The following is a 20526-nucleotide window of genomic DNA, read 5'->3' as shown; positions in this document are numbered from 1 at the left end:
TCTATGTGGAAGAATCCTCTCCCATGTTGCCTTACATCTTTAAAATGGAGCGCAAAGTCGGAAGGCGATGTCGCAAGCACCCACTCACGGGCCTGGATACATGAGGTGTGAGAGCCAAAGATTTTTCCAACAAGCGTCGTCTTGGAGTCTTTCTCGCTTTCCGCGAAGAGGGCCGCATGCTCATCATGAGCGAAATGGATGGTTTGCCTAGCCAAAGGAGATTGATTAGCCATGATGCTAATCAGGAAAAAAGGCCGACTTGAACCATGATCAAGAGTAATCCGTACTTGAGTAAGGCGGAGAAAAAGGGCAACAAAAAAGAGGGAGGCGGAGGGGAAAGCAAGGAGGAGTTTAGAGGGCAGCGAAGAGGTCGGGTAGCTAAATAGGGCAACAGGACAAGTGGGAGAGAGAAAAAGAAAACAAGTGAAGGAGCAGAGGCAAAGCTCGAATGCAGGGGAGCAGAGGCGGAGGCGGAATGACACACAAGGAGGAGGAGGCGAGGAATACAAGAACAGAGAGCAAAGAAGAGGAGGACAAATCAAAAGGGGCACAAATCAACAATGCGGGAGGCCTTGATCCTCCTCAGGCACTCGCATGGCTAAGAGAGAGACTTTGAGCCTTGCATTCTTTCTTAGCTTCACGTTTTCTTCTCCTCTGTGTTCACCTAGCAGTATAGCCTTGCATTTGCTCGGAGATTTTCAAATTCAAGTTTCCAAGCCTCCTTAAGAGAGGCCGCCTCTTCCTTCCTATACTGGACCATAATTCCTTAATGAAGATCGGATTTTAGTCGATAGTTCCTAGCTCATAGTACCCGGCAATATAATCACATAAGAAAATCTAGATGGACTCTCCGTTGAAGATCTACAAGATCAAACAACAGATCCATATAAAAGAGCCATGGACTCATCCGTTGAGTACCAACAAAGGACAATCAACTAGATCCGTGCCTGAGTTCAGATATGGTCAGCACCCTCTAGGCTCCTTCACAGGTCACCTAGCGCTTCCGCTTCCTTGGTCCCTCATCCACCGTACCGGAAGCTCACCATTTAAATCGAACCGAGGCTGGTCAAGACCTCGGCGAACCTTGCTACGCGAGACGTCCTCTATTGACTCTCCGTCAGCTATTGCAACGTACTATTTGAAACCTCACAATGTTATCTGTTTTCTTTGTTTTTTGCAAGAAAGAAGGGATGAGAGAAAGAAAGAAAGATATCTTAAATGGAACAGAAAATGAAACAGATGCAAAACAAAATAATCTCACTAAAGTGATGCAAAACTGTCCATGGAAATCTCATCATGGAATACTAAGAACATGAAACATGAGAAGGAGCATCAGCCCCCAATACATGGTACACCACTCTCAAAAATATCAAGCATGAGGCTAATGAGTATGATCGAAAGTCTCCCAATTACGTCACGTGGAAAGGTAGCTCGATGGCGATAGAACATGTCCTAGATCTGCAGCTTTGATGAGGGAATCATGGCCCACATCCAAGGGACGCGGGCGTTAGGCACGCTGGAATGCGAAGCCCAGTCTAAGGTAATTCCTCTTGGGCGAGGTGGGTCCATGGGATCCCCTCTATGGGTGTCCTCCCCCCTCAAAGAAGCTCGTGATGGTTGGCTAGGGCCAGAGCTCTCTCAAGAAAGTGTCCCTATGTCTCTGGCGCTCGAGCAAAAAGAGCCCTAGGCAATGCTCGGCCGTGAAGTCGACGATCCTAGAGAGAGGGCCAAATCTCTCATGCAACAGACAGTAAAACCTCCCGCGGTGGATCTCATAGTATATTGGGCAGCGACATATGTAAGACTCCTCTGCCTCAACCTCTGTGTGGCATAATCGGCAGATCCTCTCCTCCCTAGGTCTCCCTATGTGCTCCCCCGCTCTGAAGACGCATTCAGCTCTTTCTATTTCCACTCTATAAGGCGGTGGAATGAAACCCGTATCTGGCCAATCACAAATCGCATGGCATGGGACATGTGAAACACTCAGGTAGCTCAGCTGTTGTGGATGAATCCATCCTTGGTGAGTGTAAGGAAGTGATCTCTATAGAAGTGCATATTCGGTGGGAGCTCCGAAGATGTAATCCATGTGCAATGGGTGTAAAGGCTGAAAAGATCTAACCAGATAATCCGGTTGGTGTCCTCATGAGAGAGTTGGAGAAAAGGGGGAGAGAGAGAGAGAGAGAGAGAAAGAAAGAAAGACATATTAAACATCTACTAAAGACCCAATGGGCTCATGAGACCAAAGTGATACAATAATGTCCATGGCATATCGCATCATGGAACGGATAATAAAATAGAAACCACAAAACTCCCTCAGTGGAGTGATACAAAACTGTCCATGGAAATCTCATCATGGAATAGCAAGAACATGAAACATGAGAGAGAGAAAGAAAGATATATTAACATCTACGAGAGGCCAAAGTCGGCCTATGAGACAAAAAATAATACAACTGTGTTCTTCCGGTCATCGGAAGAAAAGAAACAAAAGAAAAATGTGTCTGGATACAACTGTGAATCATCATGGATCGGTGGAGCCCATATACAAACAATATAAGGGGGGGTGGGGATGTGGATGGAGTGCTAAGGCAAGATGCATCTCTATATGCTGAAGGGGTAGTACAAGCATGCTATGCAGATCTATATCTAACTCCATCCAGTGGCATAAGAGGGATATAAAATATCATACATCACCGATGCTAAGGCTGTGAATGGCATGAACATGTACCCTGAGTCTGAATGAAAGCGAGCTAGCCTCTCCTGTGTCTCCATTTGGTGTCTCATTCGGATAGCTGCTATCTCTCGGTGACGGAGTCGGGGTGCTCTATGTCCAGTCTGTCTAGGTCTCCTCCTGGCTCTCAATTCCTCTGCTCTCTGTGCGGTCACTCCACATGGTACATCAGCTGGCACTCGCATAGCGCTCTGGAAGAAATCTTTGAGCTGGGACTGTCTCCCACCCCTAGTGGGAGCGGGTGTCTGGAGGAGTCTCTCTCGAGAACTATGAAGCTCTAGTAGTAGTCTGCCAAGCTGTCGCTGGTCCGAGGCCTCCATCAACTGATGTAGTGAAGAGTGCTCCTCAAACAATCCTGCATATCTATCTCTGACCCCCTGGTGGGCTCTACATCTACATACAAAGTGATCCTCAGTCTCCACCTCCTCGTGGCACAGTTTGCATATCCGCTCAGCTCTGGGAACCCGTGCCGCTCTCCCAGCCTCTATCTCTAGCTGATGTGATGAGACTCATAGCTGTCCAATAGCAACGCGAGAGCTGTGTGGCATGTATACATCCATGTACCGCGGTCGATGTATAAACCCATCCCCTTAGATGCTCATAAAGTGGTCTCTGTAATACAGCATCTTCGGTGGTAGTGGGCTCTCTGGTGCTGTCCATGTCTCCTGTATGTAGTGCTGCCATATGTCCTGTCTCATCACTCTATTCCTCTCATTGAGAGAGAGGTAACCCGTGGAGCAGACTGATCATACTGAAAAGGTGGCAACCGCTCAATGTCTATCCCATGATGTGAGAACCACTGTAGCATCTGTGCATACCAAGATCCAGTGTGTCCAGCCTCGGCCAGCTGTCTGGATGCCTCAAAAGCTCAGCGGGATAATCTCTCCGTGGGCATCTCCCTCATCCTGTATATAAAGGAGATCGTCTGGAACAATGCCTCCACTGCCATAGGTGTTGCAGCAAACTCAGCTCGAACAATATCGTGCGGGACGGATGGTTTACTGCGTATCATCCTCGAGAGCATCAAGATCTGTGGTCTCTCCAGCTGTACCCATGTGGAGGCTGCAAGCCCTGGTGCCCAAACCGCTGCTGCATACATCAAGGCTGGTGTCACTAATGTATCAAAGAGCCACCCCTTCGTGCGGGGTTCCTGAAAATGTGCCTAATGACACTGATGCTCAAGGCCAGCAAGAGCTGCATACCCCCGGGTCACTCTGTCTCGGACTGCCTGAGCCATGGAGAAGCCTCCAGCTGAGCTAGTAAATGTGATGCCAAGGTAAACATAAGAGCTCACCACCTCGACCCGCCCTCCTGCTAATGTGAGAGTAGTGTGGCTCCTGACTGCGGGTGAAGTGTGGAAGATCATAACCTTGGTTTTCCCAAGGTTCACTGTGAGCCCCTGCTGTGCGCAGAAGTCATCAAGAACCACAAGGTGTCTTTGAAGCCCAACCTGCGTGTCGGATACCAAGACGATGTCATCAGCATAAAGCATAACATGGACAGTAATACCTGATAGCTCAACCCCAGAGCCTCCTCCCTGTGTGATGTAATCGACCACCTCATCAATATAGAGCCCAAAGAGCGTGGGGGAGAGGCGCTCATATAGCCTGTATATGCCCCACATCATGTCTGAAGGTATGCCTAGTGTCTGTAATCGCCGAAAGAGGCGCTCTCTGGGCACTGTATCAAATGCCTTGCGGAAATCCACAAAGCAACAATAGAGTTGTTGCCTCCGTGTCTTGGCCTGATCAATCAGGCACCTCAATGTAAAAATATGGTCGATGGTCGAGAAGGCTCGACGGAAGCCTGCCTGGCCTGCTGCTCTCAATCCCCCAACCTCTGCATGAGTGCTGAGCTTTGCCTCCAAAACTGCCCCGTATAGTTTGGCCAATATATGGCCAATCATGATGGTCCTATAGTTCCCGAGGTCTCCGCTTTATGGATCGGCACAATAGTGTGCATCGTCCACTCAGCCGGAAACCCCTCTGACAGAGCTCTGTTGAAGAGATGAGCAAGAAATGGTGCCAATGTATCAATAGCATAGATGAGATGCTCTCCTTGTAATCCTGTATGATCTGTCGCCCGTCCATGTTGGAGTCGGCATATGGCCCTCCTAACCATAGGTGGGGTGAAGAAGGTGGAGACTGTGGAGCATGGCTCTGTGGGCTGTGGTATAGGGGGCTGTGCAGGCACATCATAAAGTCTCTCTGCATATGTCTGCCAGGCCTGAGGATCGGCAATAGGTGTGGGAGGACGGGGCTCTCTGAGTCTCCTCCAAGCAGCAACAGCATCTCTGCTCATGAGCGTGTGATATGTGTCCCAACACTGAGCCTCCTCATAAGCTCGCCGCTTACGGCGGGTGAGAGTATGCATCCTCCTACTTGCCTGCCTCTGGGTGATCTCCCCGCGAGCCCTCTGCACTCGGAGACTGCGGTAAAGGTTTCTGAACTCATCATCATACCATCGGTTCTAGGGCATGCTCCCAGATGTGCTTGGCCGTCCTGTCTGTATGTGGTATGGGAAACTCCTCGCGGCTGCGGAGTGCAGTACATGTGAGAGCTGGGAGGTGAGCATGGCCATGGGTGCCGATGGATCTAAGGCAAATAGCTGATCATGAACATGATAGTCGTACACCTCGGCTATGTCCTGAGTGAAGTGAAAAATAGTGCGTGGTGGCTGTATGATGGGTGGGTGGGTCTCCATTAAGCTCCTGAAAGTGAGGGATGGGTATGTATGATCCGCCCCAATGGGGCATGGTGGTACGGTGAAGTGAGACACCATATCTGCTGCCTCCCGGGATCCCATCACATAATCCACTGTACTACTGCCGCCTCCCATTGGAAAGCAAGTCAACCCACCTGAATCTGGCCACTGAGTCATTTCGTTATAAATAACGAGATGGTGTCGGGCCCCAAGGTCCAGCAAATGTTGCCCATATCCAGTGCTGTCAGCTCCTCCATCAGAGGAGATCCGAGTGGTCCCTGTATCCTCTGTAGCTAGCGGCTCTAGTCTCAAGGGATCCTCAAAGTCATAGATCTCGCATTGTCTGCTCTGAGTCCGTGCATTGAAGTTCCCCATCAAGAAGACTTCTCCCAGTGTCGAATACTGTAAGATCTCCTCAGATAAGACAAAGTATGGAGACTCACTAGCCTCTCCTCCACCCGGCTCCTCGGTGGTGGCAAACCACGACCCCTTCGGAGGAAAGTAGCAAAGGGCGATGTAAATCCATCTGGTCTCCGAGAGGCGTAAGCTAATCCACATGTATCTCGCCTCCGAGTCTCGTGCTACGACTCGAACATGCTCATGTAACCCATGCCTGAAAAGCACTGCAATACCTCCTGAACCTCGGGAGGTGGCCTGTCTCATCCCCTGTCGGTGAGCTGACTCCCACTGATAACCCTCAACCCGTGGTAAGCCCCTCTCCGGGCTCTCATGTGTCTCTGTCACATCAAGATGATATCCCGACCCTCCATCACCTCCTCAAGTCTCCCTAGATCTGTCCATAGGACTCCATTACAGTTCCAGATTGCTATGTGTATCTCTTTGTCTTCATGTTGTTTCCTCCGTGTCTCATAGGCCAGATGGCGCTATTCGACCCTCTTCCCATCAATGTAGATGTGACCATCCCTATAATGTGCTTTCTTCCCTTCTTTGCGTGCCGCCTTGATCTTCGGCATGCATAATCTTCTGTGCTCCAGTTGCATCCATGTGAGGTTATCATCGAAGTAGATGGGGTCCCCTGGCAAGCTCCTCAAGATAGCCCGTCTTCTCATAAAGCTCATCCTACTCTCCTCGTCCGGGAACTGTAGCACTAAGGCCTTGCCTTTGGTGGAGTCCTTTGGGGTTGTCCTCCATACTCTAGTGAATGGGAGCGGCTCATCCTTCTTTAGTCCTAGCTTGGTACATAGGTTCCGCCCGTTAATCTCGGGCGTGGAGGTAGTGCTCTCTGTATCCCTGTGACTCTTATGTTGAGGCGCCGGATCCGTCGCATCTTCTCTTCATCAAGAGTAGACTGCATCATGTGTACATCTTCTTGTACCTCCTTCTTGATGTTTTTCTTCATTACTTGTACATCTTCTTGCACCTCCTTTTTGATGTTCTTCTTCATCACTTCTACCCATCCTTCGCGGGCCGCCTCCATTTTCCCCTCGATTGTGTGGGTGAGGGTTTTGGTGATCTCTTCTTTCATCGCCTCTTTGTCCACCTCAAGAGTCTCTCCTTCCTCCCGTGGACGATCGCGTAAGGATGCCACTTCGCCCTTCAAAAGGTTGATTTCCTCCTGCATGGCGAGCTTTTCCTTCTCCCACTCCTCTTGCATGGTAAGCTTCTCTTCCTTCCATATTTCCGCTTCGGCCTCCAGCTTCCCCATGCGCGTCAATAAGTCCTTCTTGATGGCGGTGATGGTGCTGTCCAATGTCTTCTTCTAGTCCTTGATAAGATCCCTAAGGATATGATCAAGCTGGCTGATTTTGTCATCTACAGACCCTCCCATTGTAGAGGGAGGGAATGTTTGAAAGGAGCAGGTAAATATGTGGGAGAGAAAGAGAAGAAATGGATGAAATTCAGGTAAATATGTGGGAGAGAGAGAGGGAGAGAGATTTAAGCGTCTACTAAAGACCCAAATGGGCCTACCAGACCAAAGTGACACAATAATGTCCATAGCATATCTCATCATGGAACGGAAAATAAAATAGAAACAAAACAAAGCTATCTCACTAGAGTGATACAAAACTGTCCATGGAATCTCATCATGGAATACCAGGAACATGGAACATGAGAGGAGCATTAGCGCCCAATAGATGGTATACCACTCTCCAAAAATCAAGCATGGGGCTGATGAGTATGGCTGAGAGGTCTCCCTCAGCTATGTCACACGAAATAGCAACACACCTTACCAAGAGTACGGCGACCTTGAGGGTCTTCATCATGAAATGCCTGGACGCTGACCTGAAAAAAATATTAACAATAGACTTAGCCCTATGGAGAAAGAAAAGACTTTTAATCAAAAACAAAACCTTCACATTTGAACTTAGAATAATCATACTAACCTTCCAAAGTGATCCAGCATAAAATGATTCTACAGAATGTTTTGATTGCCCATCTGCAAGTCGGTGAACGTTCTCGAATTCCACACTGAACGCACAAAAGAAAAACGATTTCTAACTTCAGTGTTTCTTACTAACAATATACTTGCACACTTAATTTTGACGCAGAGCACATAGGACCCTCTAAACTACCATTACAGTTGCTTGAGAAGTTTCAACAATCCTTTATGACAACATATATCCAAAACACTAACATCAAGACTCAGCCTGTAAATGCTCCATACAAAATGATATGCTTAGCAATTAGATTTATCCACTTATATTTGTTCGTATTTTAACTCAAATCAACGAGACTAGATATGCAATATGCAATTCAAGGTCATTCACACCATGATAGAAACGAGTACACAAGGAAACTCAAATCTTAAGTCTATATTAGCACACATACTTGCAAAAAAAGGGTATAGAAAGAGGTAGAACTGAGGATAAGAGAGGCACATTGAGAGTTGAAGATGGGCAAAGCCCCAATGGAAAATATAATTTTTGCTCAACCCAAATCCTTTAGTACTAAGCTTAAGTTACAATCAACTTGATTGTAATTGTCTCGCTCTAGCCCACACTGTAAGGCATTAATCCTTTTTGTGTGCAAGCTAGAATCTAATAAGGTCAAGTTTTTGATCATATGCACCCATTCAGGATATATAGGTGAATTGTGCATTATGATTAGCACTTCTATGCGGAATAATTCAAGGAATATTTTCTTTCTTGTAGTCAGGGAATATTAAGGTCAATAATCTATAATACTTTTAAGGATCACACTATCATGATAGGTCACATTTGATGGCCAAGGTCTAGGAAGCAGCACATCTAGTTCGTGCTCATTTTCAGCCGGTTCAGAATAAGATCATTCTTTTTTAAGCCCAAAGGCCATGTATGGAGCTAATCTCTCACAGATGAAGGGGAGCCATGTGAGAAGTTACAAATCATGCGGTCGTCAAACATCATTTTGGAATAATTGTTTTTAAGCAAACATAGCTGGTACTATGCTTGTAAGAAACTTTCAAGACAGCAAGCAATATTACTAAGAACAAATTCATATAAAATCCACCAAAAGCAGCATCACTATGGGGAACTATTTGGGCATTACCCAAAGCGAAATGGAGGGAAGGTCCTCAAAGGAGTTTCAAGATCCAAAGAGATTGAGTCATTCGCTTCCCAATCTTGACCCCAAGCATGCTCCGCTTCTATATTTTGGGATGTATGGCTTGAGCTTTCCAGTACCCTGCTGGATTCTCCAACCACCCTACCAAATTGATCTTCCAAGTTTCCTGCTTGATTTGAGTGCATTGGAGCACTACCATTGCCACCTTGACTGAGCCCAACCACAGCAGGCAAGCCATCCGCTGAATGAGCAGGCATTCCCATTCCACTCAAGTCAATCCTTGCATCTGACTGGTCATTTGCTGTACTTTGTTGATTAGGTCTATTGCCGAAACCAGTAAAAGGGATCCTGGTGAACATAAAGCGTGATGGTGGCCATGTGCCCCCAGGCGGCCCAAATGTTGATCCGCGTCCAATGCCTGCTAATCCATCAACTGCCCCTCTCACATGTACCCTACCCTGCACAGGTGCTACGTTACTAACTCCTGATTGTGTATCCGTATGGAAGCCACCAGCCGCAATGACACCTGCATTCCTATCTTGATCTTCCCGATAGAAATTTGAAGGTACTCTACAATGAGAATAGCTGTAAGACTGCTTGCAAGTGCAGGAGGTTCCAAAGAGACTACATGTTTTGCATGTTTCGGCAGCAATTGTAAGCACGTGCTGCTTGAGAAGTGTCTGTTAAAAGCAGTCATCAGGTTAGCATAAAAACAATGACAAGAATCATGTGTGATTACTCCACAAAGAGGGCTCCTATTTACGATATACGGCTTTAAAACACAATTTACCTACCTGTAACCAGAGTCCATCAGAAACAGCTTTACAAGGGAAACCTAGCTCCTCCAGTCGGGCTCGAACATGTAGCAATTCTTCAAATCCCATGTGACAATACAAGACACCACCACCTTCAAACACAGCTATGAAAGCCTCCCAATCCTCATTGTTTGCCCATCCACTCTGATTTGGGTATGCTTTCATACGTCTCCTTCCTACTACTCTTCCACCCCATGCAAGTCCAGGAAATGGTGACCCTTCCCTCGACCAGTCATTTAATGAGCATCTTCCTGTAGGGGTATTGGAAACCTGACTAGTAGAACAATTTTGCGGTTGATCTCTACAGCTTACCATTGAGTAGCAGTTCATAAAAGAGCCAAAATGGTCACTTTCTTGTCCATTATGGCTTGAGCAAGCCTCTCCACCAGTGCTTGCTTCCATACTTTTCCTGATTTCTATCAGAGGTCTGCATATATTCCCTATGTCCACCTCAATTTGAGATTTATTGGGCGATCCTGGCTTCTCACTTCTGTAGACGTACATAATCCCTGATACTTGTTGAGAGTGGCATCCTTGATCCTTTTTCAAGCTGGAGTGGAGAGCACTCTCATTGCAAAAATCCACTACTGCATCTGCTAGGTCCAGTATCATCTTTTGAGCCACCTGAACTCCCTCACAGCTTCCTCCACTTTCTACTGTCATAGTCCTGTGTAGCTTAGAAGTTGATTTTGTTTTGTCTTCAACTAAATCTTCAAATCCATTTTTTGATTGCATGGAATAAAATGAAGACGTATCTCCTCCAATCAAAGCTGTGTCTGCTGATTGTGAACCCTCAATCTCAAACAAAGCACCTCTTGAAATGAGCACACTGAGAGCCAACTCAAACCTGCATTAACCCACTTATCAGATGCCAATCTTGCACATAAACTTGCTTATAGAAAACAAGATTTAATCCTGAGCATCCATGAAGTTTCCTCCTCAACCTTTTCTCTTCACTTAGGACCCATAGTTCATCTGAAGTTAACAATGTGCGCAAAGTCTGTGTTGATAACTTTGGAAGAACCTGCAAGCAAACCATATCCAAAAAAAAAAGACGACAGTGCTCTGAATGACAGGTATAGCAACTACAAAAAGGGGAAGGAAAAAGCTGAATTTCTAAGATTGCAAGGATTCATTTGAGGAATAAGGTCACCTGAAAGCAAACTGCTGAAATATTACCGAAATAAAAACATGAGAGAACTCCACCAACACCCCCCCCCCCCCCCCCCCAAAAAAAAAAAAAACTATGTTCTGCTTATACTTCAGCACTCAAACATAGCATTCCTTCAAGGAGCTACAAGCACCAAGATTCAGAGATGCCTGTAGGTAAATGTGATGAGTCAAACATGTTTTTCTGCAGTTTTCTTATAAACTTTCCTAAGACTACGTCCGGCCAATCTCCATCATCTCTCTGGGTGAACAAACGACTGTTTCTAAAACCTGTACAGCTCCCAAAACTGTCAACGCCTACTGTACAGGCTTGGGCATCTTTGTTTTTCAAAATACCTTCCCAGACAGGTGGTAAATGGTCTCTCAGACCTCAGCAAGTCTCTTCAGATATAGTTGTAGGATGTCCCAGGTTTCTGAGCGGCCAAGAATCTGGTCAGTACAGGTAAGGTATAGGATGATCCAATGAGGGCATCCATTACAGAACTCAAAGCTTTTGCTCAAGCTCATTATGATCTTGGAGCCTCAGTCATGTGCAATGTGACGTGGTTGCTGAAATAAATACAAGTTTTTCTCTTGTTCATTTCAATCTACCACCATCAAGGTGTGTCCAAAACAATCTACCTCATCTAGTGGACCATGGCTTAGTTGTCATCTCTCTCCTCTAATCTTACTTTTTGGGCAGTAAAATGCTGGCAGGTGTCGGAAGTGGAGTGGCAGTTAGTGCATGTACCAACTAAGACAACTCTTATACATGATTCCAACCAGCTTCCAGGAGTATGAATTGAAGGAGTCATTTGCTGTGATGATCTTAACAAGGAAACGGAGGATGCTGATCTTGCGGGGTAGGGGGGGGTGTCCAACGAAAAAAAATTCCAAAGGACAACCAGATTCTTGGCCACTACAGCCACCAGCCAGACATACTTCTTTCCCATCGACATCACCTTTTCACCATTGATAGCCAAAACACAGCATCATCATCCTGGCTCCTCTTCAAAACAGAAGCCCAATAGTAAAACACCTTCTAAAATTGAAACCGAACATACTTCTTTCAGCTCCACAGCACCACCTCGACACAAATAGCCCCAGCAAGCCTTCCGTACCCGTTCTCCATAAATACCATAATCTTGACTTTCTGCAAATGCCTGCCAAGGACAAAAAAAAGTAAGGCCCAAAACCGAAGTAATGTCTTAAAAAACAAAAAGTTTTTGGTGACATTGAGAACAAAAAATGTATACAACAAAAGCTTAGAAGGGAAAAAAAACTTTGAGTCATCATGAGGCTACAAATAGTCACCAATCTTAAGAAGTAATGCAATCATCAAAAAAGAAGATCCAAATGGAGGCAAGAGGAATCATGTCCATCTCAATCATACATGAAAATCCTCTGATATAATAAGTATGTTATCTGCTTACCTGATAAGCTAGAAAATTATCTGTCCATATTTCTGAGATGATGAATTCAGTACAAATCGCACAGAGGTCCTGCAGAAGTACAACAAAATTAATCTTGAAAAGATAGTATGGATGTACATAGCGAAAAGATGTACAGAACGTCACATTCAGAGAGTCTGACAACACCCAGAATATGGCCATGCTTTACATTCAAAAAAAAATCAAAGAAATACAAAAATTTGGGCCTTTAAGTCATACATAGTTCCAAAAAAAAAAATCTCAGCTGTCCCATGTGATCTAGGTTCATCAAATACAGATCAAGCCTTATTCTATGCTAGCTAGCTAGCTTGTATCTCATATTTTAAACCCACGTGTCACAAAGCTTCCTGAGATGCACTGTAGTATGCTTCACTGTAGCACGTTCCACTGAACAAGCAAGGCAAGCAGATTAGGAAGCTACATCCCAAACTTGTGAGCCTTGGGGTCGAGGATACTGTAAAAAGCTTGTTACAGATCATGTATAGGATATCCAGATTGTGTTAGTAGATTGAACTTGGACATTGGGGTTCTTTTCCTGAGTCCTTTTCCCGGACACTTCAGTCTTGTATGCAGATTTGGGTTATTTGAGGCATTGATACAACTTTTTTATGTCCCTCTCGCCCCTTCAATTTGAAGCCTGAGTTTATGCCATGTGCTGAGCATGGTTAACCCACTAACTGAATACTGTTGGACTTGAATGCATCAAGGACATCATAGAGATGTGCACAAAGTTCTCATATTCAATTCCTTCGTAAATTTCAATAAAATTCAATCAACAATTCTGATTTCATTGTTACATGTGATATACCCACTTTAAAATTTATTATGAAAAGAAACTATACAAAAGCAACTAACGGAGATGGAGGAACTAATTATCTTATCCTCAAACAACTCTCTCTAAGCACGAAAAAAGAAAATACATAACTTCCTAAGTAGCATTAGACAAAGGACGACCTCTCCATGCTACTAGAACCTCTCAAAGAGTTCGATTTCTTAATCGCTTGTCTCTTCTATCCTAATACATCCACGTAATCAGCTTAATCATGCTCCTGCAAAGCATCAATCCATCAACCAAATTATCTTCCTCGTGAAAATGTTATGTCAACTTTCTGACATGAAACAATGGTGGACATGACATCCTTGTGGTGATTCCGACTGTATGCCACATCTTTGATTTGTTTTAATATCCTCCGCGTCAACAATATCTTGCGGCTAACTTGACATCCTTGCAAGCCCAAAAAGTTGTTGACTTTAAAGGTTTAAGTAGACAAACTCTCCCCATCTTTAAAAGAACAAAACACGTGTTTGGATTTGTAACATGGGTGCTTGCGGAAGCGTGTATATGAATTGATTGATTTTAGTGCCTAATCAGAGACTTAAACCCATGCACAACCTGCTTCAAGGCTTAAAATCTCCTTACCACATGCTTTTCATTGGCCTATATCAAGGCTTGTAACAAGCTAGGTGAGTCTAGAAAATTAGTGGAAATTCTAGGGAAAAATAATATATCGAGTACATAATGCTGGGATTCCGTGTTTAAAGTAACTGGTTTTACGTGAAGCTAGAGCTCCCCCCTACGTGATTATACTTGTTCCACCTTTGTCCCCCTTCTCCTGTGTGCAACGCCCAACCCCCCCCCTTGCTCCTGTGCACAGCCCCCCCCTCCTTCGCCGAGCTACCTCCTACCCCCCCTCCCTCCTGTGGCCCCTTCGCCTCTCCCACGCCCCCTCCCTCATCATCGTCTCTTCCGCCTCCCCCTCCCGCTTTCCCCCTCCTTCGCGCTGTTGTTGCTCCCTCGCCCCAACCCCTGCCCCAAGACGAAGCTCCATCGGTTGCTACTTCTTCTCAAGCTCATGTCACACCTCATCCGCAGACTGCTTATGGAGGTAATGTTACACATGCATGTCAAACTCCAAGCATTCCAAATGTGTCAAATAGGCCGCTGCAACAAAGTTGGAGCAAGCTCAAGCATGAAAATGCTAGACAAAGAGTGAGGCAATATTTCTTTGAGTGTAATGTGGCATTTGACCACGCATGAAAACCCTCTTTTAAGCCCCCATCCTATGAGACTCTTCGCACTAAGGAGTTGAAGGCGGAGGTAGAATAGATTGAGAAGGAGCTGGTCCCAATTAGGACTGCATGGGGCATGGATGCACCATACTATGTGATGGATGGTCAGACACCAAACGACGACCTCTTATCAACATCCTCGTGTCTTGCTGCATAGGCACTACTAGCATTGATGATTCCGCAGAGGCTCATACAACTCAATACATTTATGAGCAACTGAAGGCGAAAATTGAGGAGGTGGGAAGCACAAATGTGGTCACAGTCATCACAAACAATGCAAGCAATTGCAAGGCTGCAGGTACTCTTGTGGAGAGGGATTACCCACCCATTTGTTGGGTGCCTTGTGCATCACACTCTCTTGACCTCCTCATAGAGGATGTGGGAAAGATTGGATGGGTGGCGGACGTAGTCAAGGAGGCAGAGTTTATGGTCAATTTTGTATGCAGAAAGCAACAAGCTCTTGGGATTTTTAGGACAAATTGTGAGATAGAGCTAGCCAGCCTTCAAAGTTCGAACACTCGCTGGCCCTATCTCTTCATAGTGTTGCAAAAGTTGGTGAAATGTTGTTGTGGTTTACGCCGCATGATTACAGATGACAAGTGGATTGCATGGGATGGCAGCCGGACTCCAAAAGGAAATAAGTTTGAGGACATCATTTATGAGACTGTGTTTTGGCATGATGCTGAGAGCATTGTCAAATTTATGGAGCCTTTGATTGCTGTACTGCGGCTTAGTGACTCAAAGGGGTACTCCATGGGTATCATCTACGAGTTCATGGACAAGGTGGGCGCCGCCTTTGACGCATGCGACCTCTTCGACGATAATAGGTATGTTTTATGCTCATAACTATGGAGTTTGTAAATTGTAGTATCTATTTTAAATTTTTATTTGCCATTCATGAGAAATTTACATGCAAGGCCCATGGGCTGCTGCACAAAGCTCTATTTTTTCTTTAAGCTTTGAATGTTGTTAGGATGGATGAAATCAAGGAGATATGGCAAACAAGATGGGATTGGTTTCATCGCCCTATTCATGTTGTCACCCACATCTTGCATCCGCTTTGGAGGCAAGATAGTCAAAGACATGACCGCGAGCTCAATGCAGGATGGAAAGAATACACTACTAGAGTGCAGCCAGATCCTGTGAAGCAAGATCTTCTTGAGTCTCAGCTTTTACGGTTTCGAGATAGACATGATAAAGACTTTAGCTCAGCATGAGCAAGTCTTCGAGATGCACATGTGAAGCTGTCAGTTGGTAGGAAAAGTACGGTAGAGATTGTGCTAAGCTGCAGCACATTGCCTTAAGGGTTCTCTCACAAGATTGTTCATCTGGAGCTTGTAAGAGAAATTGGAGTTTGTTTGCAGCCATACACAACAAAAAAAGAAACCGTTTATCTCCTACACAGTTGAAATGCCTGCTGTTTGTGAATTCTAATCTACGGCTCCTTCGAAAGAGGGAACGTACAAAATCCATAAATGAGATCAACCTTGATTCCTTCAAGGTTGAGATTCGTATGGAAGAATTGGTGTACACTACAAATGAAGACGATGAAATGTGGGCTTTTCTTGCAGCAGAGAGAGCACAACTTCAACACCAGACTAGGTCGAGGACTAACACATAGTCAGAGGTAGAGGTAGAGGCAGAGGCAAAGGCAAAGGCAGAGGATCGGCACTAGAGCCGAAGCCAACTAGCGATTGAAGTGTCAATGAGGAGGATGAGCATGACCATGGAGGACATGATGATAGCTCAAACTCTAAGGAGTGAAGCCCAAGACTCTAAGGCTCGAACATCTTTCCAGCTTTTCTAGTTTTGACTCATTTTGTTTTTGGATTTAAAATCTGGATATTTATCATATTTTGTAATTTCTCAAGAGCTACCTTTATAGCTCTATTATTTATGTCATTTGAATGAGAGGCTTGGTATTTTAATTCTTGAATGTTGAATCGTGATTCCTAAGTCTTGATTATAATTCATGATTTATGAACCATGGATCATGCTTGCTTGAAATCAATGGTGTTACATGTTTAGTGTAATTCAAAGCTTTTTTACTTTGTCATTCAATTTTTCAAATGTCCATTCACAATTTTAATGTTGTTGCACTAAGTCTATGTTGCATGCAATGTGCATAAATACAATTGTCAATGTTTACAATACTTCTCTTTGAAGATTAAAGTTCTTAAATCTTTAGTACTATTTTTGGCCCTTAGAAGTCAAGATAGACTCATCTATGATTTTAATATTTATCATCTATGATCTACTTAACAAGACCATACCCCTAGGCCCTTAATATATATATATATATTTATTTATTTATTTATTTATATTTATATTTATATTTATATTTATATTTATATTTATATTTATATTTATTTATTTATTTATTTATTTATTTATAATGATGTATTATATTTCAATCTGCCATAAAAGACGTCCAATACGCGTATTATACTTCGCCATATTATATGTCCCATCCTGTACCTGGCTTCTATGCATGCAAGCCTCTAACCATAACTCTTCCATTGGCTCTGAAAGGACGAAGATGAGTCCAGTAGTAGAAACAAACGACCTCAGCTGCCACTCCCCAACCTAAACCTCAGATGCAGGCAGTCACTTCCAACCCCAACAGAGGCACCACATAGACAAGCCAAGCATGTGTGTAGACAATCTGAAACTCAAATGCAGGTTTCAACTCTTTACATGCATAAAAATAAACGATAGCTCCTTTTCAAACACCATTATCATCACCTTGAGATATACTGACCAATAATAACCAACAATTGTAGTCCAAGCTCTACTCAACCAGATTTCAAGTGAGCTAACACAACCATTTTTCATGTGATTTCAGAGAAGGGACCATCTTTTCTCAAGAAAAGATAAACCACATATATTGTAAAGAAAACACATGTGCCAACGCTAAGAACCTCTACTGGCATCAGAAGAACACAACAAACTCTATAGACAAAGCAAAGACGCTTACCTGCAAGTCAAGAAAAGAAGCAGCTGCTAAGACTCTGAATGCATTGCCATCATTTAATTTAGGATGGTGCCCATACAAGTAGGACAAAGCGATAGCAACTGCCTCCCCATTGACATTCTCATCATCGATTTGAAGTGTTACTTCTGGTGCACCAGCTTCTTTCCATGGACCCTGAAGCATATGTCTGCATGATAGACTTACAAAAATCAGTTAAACATTCAACAGAATAAGACAGGGAATTGATAAGTTTACGTAAAAGGTAGAAATCTATATAGCTTCTTTCCATGGACCCTAAAGCATATGTCTGCAGGAGGGTAGACTTACAAAATCAGTTAAACATACAACAGAATAAAAGAGGGAATTGATAAGTTTACATAAAAGATAGAAATCTATAGAGCCCCACTTCTTGAACAAGGTAATGAAAACATTAGTTTTTAAGAATATCAAATAAAGAAAGCTTCCATTCAAGAATTTTTGAATCTACAACCGTCACGTGAACCATCTGTCCTAGGGTGCCACATGGACATTCTCCTTCTAGGACAAAGGATCCATTTTCTGATGGGCCTTGAACATGTTGAGAGCCCTAGCCCAACGGACAGGTCGCCAAGCGCCATCCAAGTAATTAGGGTTTAGTCCTGTCGTGCCCGTGGCACAAGTCTATGTAACCCTCTTTGCAAGATGTAATGGTTGTACAGGGCAGACTAGGCACTTATTAGACCCATGGTGGGGTGTCTCAGAAGGCCAACTCATGTGTTAAGTCCTTGTCCAAGCCCCGAGCAAATGAGTTAGGCCATGTGTATGAGAGAGAAGAAGAAGACGAGGATATATTGACGTCCTGCAAATGACCCAACGGGTCTATGAGACAACCGGTGTACAATGTGTCCATGGAATCTCATGATGGAAAAAAAGACAACATAACAAAAAGAACTATCATTAATCCCTGAAAGCTCCAATCAACCCTATCATAAGCTTTCTCAAAGTCTAGGAGGAGCACTATGAGGTCTTGTTGCCGCATCCTGGCCAAAGCAATCGCCTCCCAGTGAGAAATATGTGCTAATGCTGTAAATCTGAAGACAAAGAATAAAACACCATATAGACAATAGACTGCAGATGATTAAGAACCTGAATATGAATGAAGGTACAGCACGAGGGAGGCAGATAAACATGATCTGTGTGTCCCTGAATCTCAAATTCTAGAGGTTGCTCGACATATACCTCCTCCTCTAAATCTCCATTCAGAAAAGCAGATTTAACATCCATCTGAAAGACACGCCATCCAAAGTGAGCAGCCACAATCCGAATGGTGGTATACCTGGCTATAGTGCAAATGTCTCATCAAAGTCCTCGCCAACTTTCTAAGCATAACCACGAGCAACAAGGCGAGCTTTGTACTTATTAAAAGTACCATCAGAATGAAACTTGACTTTAAAAATCCATTTGACACATACGACCTTCCAATGTAATGGGCGTGGAACTAACTCCCAAGTTTTGTTCCACTCAATAGAAGACATCTCGGCTTCCATAGCCTACCGCCACTACGGTAAAGCAAGGGCCTCGTTTGGAGACTCGTGCTCATCAATATCCCATAGGGTACTCATTACAGCATAATTCACGGTATGACCGGAAGAAGCAAGTCGAGAAGATCTCCGAGGTCCGGGAGACGGAGCAGATGCCTTAGAATGCAATTGGCTGTCAGAAAGGCCAGAGTCCTGTAATAATTTCTCGACCCACTAGGGTGGACCAGACCTCCTCTCAAATCTGAAAGAAGAAGAAGGTGCTACTGCAGAAATGGATGTATCCATGACAACAATGGATGGAGAAGAAGCAGCCAAATGTGGAGAAGATAATGGAGAGGCTGCACATACTGTTGGAGAAGATGCAGGAGGCAATCCAACTCTATGTAAGGGGCTGGACATAGCAAATACAGGGACTGAAACAGAGGGTACAGAGGGCTGAATTGGTGCTAAAGACACTCGATGAGAATCAGTCTCACTCTACAGCTTCATTCTTGCAGACTGACAGTGGTGGTGAGTTTGTACCCTTTGATGAGTTTCTTGCATCGAAAGGTATTCAACGGCAGACAACAGTTCCTTATACTCCTCAATAGAATGAAGTAGTTGAGAGGAAAAATGGGGCCGTGAAGGAGATGGTGCGATCTTTATTGCATCATCCTGGTCTTCCCCCTGCGTTTTTGGGGAGCAGCTGTGGCTACTAATGTTTATCTCATAAACCGCTCACTCACAACAGCGGTTGACGGGTTGACACTGGAGGAGGCATTTTCTTGACATAAGCCATGTGTATCACATCTTCGTGTCTTTGGTTGTGTTGCTTTTGTTCATGTCCCCGATAAGAAGTGGACTACACTTGCTCCAAGTCCAAGAGGATGATTTTCATAGGCTATAGCTCGAGATCCACGGGATACCGGTTTTGGGATCCAGATGTGGAGGATATTATCATATCTCGAGATGCTCGGTTCAATGAGACATTATTTGGACTCAATTCTTCTTCCATGACCTCTTCTGAGTAGAGTTTGGGTCCATTTCCAGCTGATGTTGGAGAGTTTTCTCATCTACATACAACAGCGAGCTTCTTCACCCGCCGTAGCTTCCAAGTATAATCATCCACCAAAAGCATTAGGTACTTAGACCCTCCAAGGGACTCAACCTCCCCTCCATAGGTCCAACCAAGTCTACATGTATAAGCTCGAGCTTTCGTGTAGCCCGATGTGTAGCCTCCTCTGGAAAAGCATCTCTATGATGTTGGCCCATCACGCAAGACAAGCATATATGTGATAGTTGTCGGAGCTTAGGCAAACCAACTGTTGGGAAGAAATTTTCAGCAAAGTAGAACCAGGTACATGACCAAAGTGTGAATGCCACAAAGAAGTCTCATCAACGGACACTAAGGCATGAGAAGGAGAGAATAATTGATGGATATGAGAGTCGGATAAGGGAATCTGTGAGGAGAAAGTGGTGATTTTGTAGAGACCTCCATCATGAACTCCAAACCGAGAGTGCCTTTCTATCAATGACCTCAACCACCTCATCATCAAAATAAACTCCAAGTCCCTTCCATGCAGCAATGTGAACTGAAAACAAGTTCTTTGAAAGCCGAGGCACATGTAAAACT

The 20526-nt window shown here is 44.4% G+C and overlaps 1 protein-coding gene across 2 annotated transcripts in view; it reads right to left on the bottom strand.

Annotated features, from left to right (window-relative positions):
- The window catches only part of LOC147620094 (BTB/POZ domain-containing protein), a 71009-nt gene that overhangs the window by 13111 nt on the left and 37372 nt on the right, over window positions 1-20526 (bottom strand). The window contains exons 2-9 of one of the 2 annotated variants that reach the window (XR_015261746.1): window positions 17398-17581; window positions 12333-12401; window positions 11964-12062; window positions 10695-10774; window positions 9730-10597; window positions 8921-9615; window positions 7777-7861; window positions 7619-7675 (exon numbers count right to left, since the gene is read on the bottom strand). Coding sequence is in view for 1 of the 2 variants with exons in the window: in XM_086772272.1 (XP_086628398.1) it covers window positions 7624-7675; window positions 7777-7861; window positions 8921-9615; window positions 9730-10597; window positions 10695-10774; window positions 11964-12062; window positions 12333-12401; window positions 17398-17581 (2132 nt within the window). In the remaining variant the exon portion in view is untranslated. The remainder of the gene's footprint in view (window positions 1-7618; window positions 7676-7776; window positions 7862-8920; window positions 9616-9729; window positions 10598-10694; window positions 10775-11963; window positions 12063-12332; window positions 12402-17397; window positions 17582-20526) is intronic. The other variant, XM_086772272.1, reaches the window with a different exon arrangement.

Source organism: Cibotium barometz, chromosome 32, assembly GCF_041138505.1.
Source record: "Cibotium barometz isolate CiBa-2024 chromosome 32, ASM4113850v1, whole genome shotgun sequence".
Taxonomy (NCBI): domain Eukaryota; kingdom Viridiplantae; phylum Streptophyta; class Polypodiopsida; order Cyatheales; family Cibotiaceae; genus Cibotium; species Cibotium barometz.
The sequence above is the reverse complement of the archived record's forward strand: the minus strand, read 5'-3'. Positions and strand labels throughout refer to the sequence as shown.